Source organism: Gymnoscopelus microlampas (genome assembly GCF_963454915.1).
Source record: "Gymnoscopelus microlampas genome assembly, chromosome: 8".
Lineage (NCBI taxonomy): Eukaryota > Metazoa > Chordata > Actinopteri > Myctophiformes > Myctophidae > Gymnoscopelus > Gymnoscopelus microlampas.
The window spans coordinates 46,297,275-46,305,988 of NC_139945.1; the positions used below are offsets into that span (position 1 = coordinate 46,297,275).

Below are 8,714 nucleotides of genomic sequence, written 5' to 3' on the forward strand. Positions count from 1 at the left end.
CTTTAAGCCAATTTTAAGATAAGATAAGAGGATCATCAATTGTTGTTTTTTTTACGTCCGGAGACTCCTGTCCAGGACAGGCAGATAAGATATGTAGTGGGGGTCTCTCTCTCAGCTAAAGGGGTCCTTGGCCTGAAAAACATTGAAGGCCCCTGCCATGTGGGAATTAAAGGGACGCAGACAGACAGGTACCACGAGTAATGCATAACCAAGGGGGTATGCATTCCCAACTTGCATTGTTCCCAAGTCATTTAAATTACTTAGTTATTTGTCATCAAGTGAAACCTGAGTAATAAATGTATATATTTCTGCCCGTGGACTTAATGAGGAGTGCATACAGTATACTTTAAATCTGCTCCCATGTTAATCTATTGCCGATGCAATGTAGTTGACACTGTCTATAGGTGTAGAAACGTTTTTTCAGGGAAACTCTCACACTAATATTATTATTATTATTATTATTATTATTATTATTATTATTATTATTATTATTAAGTAAGTATTTAAAAATGAGTATTTCCATTTTCCGGTGAGGCAGCTCAAGGCAGTGGCCAGTTTGGCTTGTCTCTAAATGGACATGGCGATCTTTATAAATGCTTCACTAATAAGAACACAACTTGAAGAATAATGTTGGTGACGTGTAGTCTCCCATAATTTTCAAATGTTTCCGGTCATACAGTCTGGGACTCGGAAGCTCTGATCATGATTAAAAAATAAAGAAAGAGGCCCCACTTCTGTTTTATCTTTACAGTCGTGCAAATGGATCCTAATATAAATTGAAATCATCTAAGCATATATAGTTTGCTGCTTAGCAGAAATTAAATGTAAAGATATTTTAAAATATGTTTTCGTGACCGGAAATGCCAGCTTCCGTTACTCGGATTTCGGGAGGTGTAGTTCCAGACTCTATATAGCATTCGGAGATTGTGGAATAGTTGTCTGGCTACGCGAGACTAGTGACGGTGTAACTAAGAAATTCACAGAAATATCGTACTTTGTGATAATGCGACTACAACTTGAATGAGTTGTCATTTCCTGGTTTGAGACATGACATACCATATTATTTACAGGTTTACAGGGTTTTGATCTGAGTCGCTTCTCCTCACTGACAATCCTATTGATGTAAGGAGCCTTGCATCCAACTCAGTGGATCCTACATCACCAAAACTAAAGATTGACTGTCACTCACTGCTTCTTCTTTTTTTTAACGTACACAGACACATTTGGCCAGTCACTGAGGCAGTGATGAATTTGTCCGATTCGTAAAATCTAAATGGTTCTCAGCCTCAGTATAGAGATGTTTCCCCCCTGTACTCCCCGTGTTGGTTGTGATCCGTCAATGATTAAACTATGCCATTCAAAAAGCTGAGATGCTCAGATGTACAATCATGTCTAGCATATGGGGAAACTAGCTTTGAAGATTTGCAATTGTAAAATATACACAATACATAAGGTCTACAGTAGTCATATTGTATACACTATTATCACACAATCTGACAGATATGTCAGTCCACATCAGCCTACTGGTGTCAATAGTGACCTTAATAAATCTTTCAAACGGTGCAGTTCAAGCATTGGCAAATTCAGTTGACCTTGGAATTTACTGCAACAGAGAAATGAAAAGCTGCTCAATGATGAGCATAATACACCTTTAAATGTTTCTCACCACTCAGACTCTCACTGTCACCACTCTCACTCGAAATGTAAAAAATAGCATTCGTTGTTGCCCAAACTTGTCCAACCGAGGGCAGGCTTAAGGTAAATAAAAGGCATTTACAACGTATACTTCACATTCACACACACATTCACAAACCAACAACAGGGGCAGCCATACAAGGTACCAACCTGCTCATAGGACAGGAGCAGTTAAGCTTTAGATTTTTTGCTCAAGAACCGTATACTGTATATATATATATATTTAACGTTATAAAACATTTGTCCTGAAATTGTGTGTGCACATGAATGTTGCTACTGATCCTGCTATTAATTACTGATTATGCTTCAATTGTCCTTACTATTGGCTAAAAGTCATATTAGTCATATTCTCTGAAAAATAAAAAACTTAAACGAACAGACATGCATGCATACCACCAATTCAGATTTAGCCCCACAGAAGGCCCTTGGCCTTAGTTTGGACCTCAGACTAACCATCAGACTTACCAGCATCACCTCACCACATGCCATGTCACCTAATATCCGACAGATTTGGCCCATTGTCATATAATTTATATAAATATGATAGTTCTCTAGGTGCTTGCAATATTGTCTATGGTCTATAAAGCATTAAAACTGTCTTCTTAAGCCTAGCCTACCCCATCTCATTTACATTTTCCAATCTCCAGAGACTGACTAAAGCCTGAGTTATACTTGGTTGCGTGCCGTGTCACATGTCAGAAATAGCAAATCTACAAGCTCACAAGGCTTCATCCTGCGACGCGTTGTGAGCTTGTAGATCAGCTATTTCCGGTGCACGAGTGTAAATCCTGGTAGCAGCTATCTCAATCAAAGACACATAACATTACATTACTGTTGGCAATGGCATGCACACACTGTCTGTACCAACGATCCTGCATACTGCACAGTGTATTTACCACTACGGTAAAGGTCATTACACACCGGCGATTATGCGAATATACGCAAAATTCGACTGCGGTCCGAATAAATAAAAGACGCTGTTTCGCACCGCAAAACTTATGTGGAAGCTTGCGTTGACTTTATAAGGTTTTTAAAAAATATGTATTATTCGCATGAAAAAAAATCGCCCCCGGTAAGGACCTTAAGGCTTTATTTATTAGCCTACCTATCAGAAAAGAGACACAGAATAAAGATACACTTAAAAACATACAATTATATTGAGTATAAACACAGAAAAAAGCTGCAGGTGCCAGTTTCCAGTCCAAGATCTCTTCAATGTTGGAGTCTGGTGTAGCAATCAGTGAGCTGTAGGGTTCAGATAGATAGCGTTTGATGTGGTATACTATAAACATGTTATGTTGTGGTCACAGAACCAACAAGGCTACCCCCCTAACCAGAGACAACACACAGGACAAACAAACACCATCACTGTCTGTCCACTTGAGACCCCGCCAGCCAATCATTACTGCTCAACAAGCAAAGCACTTAGCAACATCAGCTGTGCCTGGCGGTGGCTTGTCACTGCATGAAACCTGACACTGTTCAAGTCTGTCTTAGGGCTATTTGTCCTATCTGCTCTGTTTGGACTGTGGTGTCACCAGACAGGATAGAGATCTAATCCCAGGGGAGTGGTGTACCTTCTTATGTTGATAACATATAAGGACAGACGAAAAATCTAGACCAGTGCCTGATCGATACGAAGTTTGATGATTTAACCCATTTAGACCTGTTGTAACCTATGCGTTGTTATACTATACCTTTCAATTCGGGACCCACCTCTGTGCCTCATTAGTTGTTGCTGTTGAATGTTTTCATAAAACTTAGGTTAGGTTTCAGAAGGCGTTTTTAGAATCGGCCTCAAGTCTAAATGTCATCTTTATCTTCTATCGTTTCTTCCTTTTTCTCTCACCTGGCTTCCCCACATAAGCCCCTAGCATCGCCTGGGGCGAACATTTGGCAAAAATGGCAAATCTATAAACTCACATGATGTCACAATGCAATGTGTTGATGTAAGTGATGTAAGAGACATGGCATAAAGAGGAAAAAGGGAGGGGACCAATAAAGACCCCTGGGGGAGACTAGTCAACTAAGTATATAGGGTTTAAGTGGTTAATTAACAGCCAAGTTAGACGCGGACAGTTTCCTGTGCAGTGTTATTCTTTTGCTGCATGCATCTCAGAGCACTCTAACATTGTGTTTCCCCTTTTACTCTCAGATCTCTTTCAGCTCTTCTCTCCTTCAGCATGTTTTACCCTTTGCCACTTACTCAAGACATGCTGGTTTGTTCTAGCAAGTTAACAGATGCACCACCTAGGTTCAAGTCACACCGTCCTGTGGTGTCCTACTCCTATTTCACAATCGTCTCTTTACAAGCCAATTTTTTGTTTTTGTTTCAGTTCCTAAATACTGTAGCAGAACAATGTAGTAAGGTAAAGAAATAGCTATAAGTGTGCACAGCAATCATTTTCATGGCACACATTGTGGTGCTTTCAAAGGTGCTGTGTGCATGCATGGGTCCTCTCTCTATGTACACACACACACACACACACACACACACACACACACACACACACACACACACACACACACACACACACACACACACACACACACACACACACACACACACCACACACACACACACACACACACACACACACACACACACACACACACACAGAGAGTATATACACATATATATACAAACATATATGTATATATGCTGTTTGATATAGTAGGCTTCTCGTATGTGCACAGATAGTATAATGTGAATGGGTCCTCTCTCTATATGTACACACACACACACACACACACACACACACACACACACACACACACACACACAGGAGATCAGAGAAAGTAGAACCACATATAACCGGAAAGTGTCTGCTGTTATTTGCAGAAAGCACATGCAATAGAGCCCACAACAATCATGCCTGCGGTACTACAGAGCAGAACAGTGGACAAAAGCAAAACACATTTCTGCACACAGACAGAAACCTTAGTTTGAATAGGTGCCATGTACATGACAACTCAGATGCTCAAATATAATATTCCTGTGATGAATATCATCCTGCAGTTTATTAATAAGCTTATCATTTAGATTTTTCAGAAAGTTCATTCTTTCTGCTCCTGTAACACAAATTAAGGTCCCCCTCTTTCATGTTTATCTTATCTAATACTGAATAAGATGGGAGAGATGATTCACCGTGGCACTGCATGGCGCCTGATATGCGCCTTTCTTATGCCTAAATTAAACAGCCATCATGCCCTAGCAGGTTCCGTTTTTCTCAATATGTTACAATACAAAAAGGTCAAGCAGGATTGTTATTGAAATATGCTTTCATTCTGGACTATAGTCTATTATCTTTAACCTGGTGATATGGATGCTTTGCCTTTGACCATGGTGCTCGACTTTCGTGACAACAAAACGCACTGAATGTAATTGAACGGAACAAAATTGGTTTGTTTACAAGAACTTGGTAATGACGTCATATGAACAGCTATACGACTGCATGGCGAAATTGTGAAGACATTATGGGTAGCCGGAAGACTCGCCCCAAAACACGCTCGCCCCCATTTTTTTTCACGGACCGCTCTCCTCCAGCGGTTCTTGTATTTTTGAGTTGCATTTGTTTTACTGAGAATAAGGTTAAATTAAGTTTAGAGTTAGGCATGGTTGTTTTACTGAGTTTAAGTTTAGAAATAAGGTTAGGTTTTGGCACCGTACTGGGGTTACATTTAAGAATACGATTAGGTTTAGTTTAGGCATAGTTTACTGAGGTAACGGGTATGTTTAGGAATAAGGTTAGGTTTAGGCATAGTTTACTGAGGTTACGTTTAGGAATACGGTTAGGTTCGTTTAGGCATAGTTTACTGAGGTTATGTTTAAGAATACTAGGTGGCGACCGTTCCGAGGTCGCCGGATTTGCCCCAGGGTGACTGTGTTTTGGGGCGAGCGTTTTGGTATTAGAAATATGTACATTAACACATCTCTCTAACAGCCACTAGAAGATTTTGATCAACAATTCAACTAGAAAGGTCAATGCCCGTCCCCTGGTGAGTCTGACACATTCGGTGACAATAACAGGTAACCAAAGGGAGCCATTTGTCCCTCACCTTCAGGGTGAGGTGAGATAACGACACATGATTTCCCTGCAAACAGACCTTACTGCCATTTAAGCACAACCTGGCATGAGAATGTAGGTGAGATAAAAAATAAAAAAAAACAAATATGGCTTTAAAGACGCCTGTAACGCCGAAGGTCGTTGAGCATTATTACCTGCCCATACACCTTGGGCATGGGCGGTTGTGCAGCGGCACTCCGGCGACTCCGATGCAGCGGCTCAGCGTCCGAACCCTCCCCGCTGTCCCTGGCACTACGGGCGGCTACATCTCCTCCTCCTCCTCCTCCGGCTGATGAATCCTCTGCAGCGTTTATCGTTACAAATCCTCCATCCTGCGGCAGCACGTAATGCAGATTCCGATGAAAGCTTGCTGTGGAGGAACTTGTTCTGAAAGCGCAGAGAAATAACACACATATTGCACACCGAAGAGAGGGCAGCATCTTCTCTTTCTCTGTTGTCGCCATGTTTGTGTATGTTTCGGCGTTCGTTCGGCGAAGGTAGATTCTACATCCCATAGCCCGTTGGGGCGCTTGGTCCGCGTTGTGATTGGCTATATGGTTGTCAGGGCGACTCCTTTAAAAAAAAAAGGAAGGATGTTCATTATCTCCGCCAGCCCGAAGGCCAAGGACAGAGATGATGTTTTTGCCCCTGTCTTGTGTTCTGTCGGCTGCAGCTGTGTCTGTGCACGTGCAGTGTCCAGAATCCATTCCAGAGCTAATAATCGTGGAAACCACTAACTAGACCGATCAGCAGCGCCAAATGTCTTGTGCAGCTAGTCTGCCAGTTGGCCAAGGAAGTTACTGCACACAATCAAAATGTTTTGTCCCTTTGGATTCATTGGCTCACCACAAAACTCCCCATATATACTATAGGCTACGTATACATTTATTATGGAAACTAGATGTCCACCATTTCGCATTTGTTTTAAAAACAAAGCAGATACATGGGCTTACAATGTTTGCAGGAGGCGCTGAAATGTGGATCTCACATTGTCTGATAAACCCTGAATTTGAATCACATGTTGAGGGGCCTCTACACCATTGGTTCTCAAAGTGGGGTCCAGGGACCCCCAGGGGTCCTTGGGGGGGTTCCAGGGGTCTCCAGCAAAAGTAGTTTAATACAGCATCACGATTTAACGATTTTAACCACTTTATCCATATATCATATATGTTGGTTATTCAAAAATAGCAGATCTACAACGCAGACGCAGTGAAAGCAGTTTCACTTAGACCCGTAGGAGGCACCACAAATGTCACTGTTTGTTGCAGAAACATTACTTTAAATTTTACCAGTCTTCAGCAGATTTTAAACACAATACATACGATGTACACATGATGTCAGGAGTGACAATGAGTGTCAAACTGCTTTTTGATATTCCATTCCAGTAATTGGGTCCAACATTTGTGGAGGGGGCATATTTTTTACAAACAAGAATGGGTCCAATAACTGTGTGGCTTCATGTGGATGTCAGACTTCATTTGGCCAGTCTATGATGCCCATTCTCTGTGACATAGATATGACTCCATATTTGGGCAAGGATGGCCATTCAATTATATTATATTTTTTCTACATTTATAGTATTTCTACATTGCTGTATTGATACTTTTACTTATTAACAAATGTGAGTACTTCTTCCACCACTGATATAAAGTGATTAAAACGTTTCAAAACCTTTATAGTGACAGTGTGCAAAAGAAATGAGCCGCTAATTGGTACAACTGTTTGCGAGATTCGTTCCGCACAGGCACCTAGACAGACAGACAGACAGACGAGATTTGTTATTAATGGAATATAAACAGAATAAAACCCTGAAAAAAACACTGCTCTGAGCTTTGCTGTAGGAATGTATTAATATAACATCTTAGCTCTTCAGAGAGAAAGTAGAAAGTCCTACAGTTGTCTGGAAGGTCATTTGATTATAGGTTAAGCCTTGTATTGAGTACAGCCTGTGTTGCTCTTAAACTATTTAAAGAAATTGTAGTATGAACCACAACGCATCCACTGACTGCAGACCCTTGTGCCTATGCTCAGTTTGGTTATCCTAAAACAGTTTAAACTAGTTATACCGTTAAACCATACATTTGAATTGCATGTTGTAGGGCCTCTATAGAGCACATCTCCAAGAGCGCTTTCACTTTTGCCCATATGGAGTGCCACAAATGCTAAGTTGTATGCAGTAATACAGTATGTGCTCACGTGTTGCAGCCTGTTTGGATGACTTCATTCATTGAATACATACAAAAACCTTGAATATTTACAAACTCGCATTCAAAACCTGACAGATTTAACATCCACGAAACATACAATTATGAAAAAAACCATAGCACTGTTTAAAAATGTTTTATTGACACCAACCATTTCATTAACAACCAGAAAAGTATGACCCACTTCTATGTATAGGTGATGTAAATGTACACTTCCACAATGAGCAGGTGCATTTTGAAAGTTACTGGGTTCAAATATTTGCTGAAGAATGATTTTTCTCTTCAAACATCTGTGAATTGAAAAAAAAAAGTTTTATAAACAAACATTAAGGTCAAGTTTTTTCTAGTCATTGTAAAAACACACCTTTCCAGTTATGTACACTAGTGTACATAACTGGTTCTGTTATGTACACTAGTGTACATAACATGTGTGCATGCGTCTCACACACACACACACACACACACACACACACACACACACACACACACACACACACACACACACACACACACACACACACACACACACACACACACACCCCGTCTGTCTAGTGGACAAGTGGAACCAAATCATGAAAAATGCCTCCTACAGCAACCGAGCCAGGATACGCCGTCACTGAACGGGCCAAGCATTTAGGCCTACACTGTTCTTTTGGTATACGCCACACATGCACTCACCCACTGTTGAGAATATTGTGAAGGATGAGCCAGTGGTGTAAAAAGTACTCACATTCTTTACTTAAGTTAG

General features: G+C 40.8%; 1 protein-coding gene across 1 annotated transcript in view; it reads right to left on the reverse strand.

Moving 5' to 3' along the window:
* Positions 1-6,244, reverse strand: part of sorl1 (sortilin-related receptor, L(DLR class) A repeats containing) — a 79,821-nt gene extending 73,577 nt beyond the window's left edge. Inside the window, exon 1 of the mRNA XM_084065596.1 lies at positions 5,918-6,244. Coding sequence (XP_083921722.1) covers positions 5,918-6,226 — 309 coding nt within the window. The 5' untranslated portion in view covers positions 6,227-6,244. The remainder of the gene's footprint in view (positions 1-5,917) is intronic.
* Between the last annotated feature and the right edge of the window lie 2,470 nt (positions 6,245-8,714).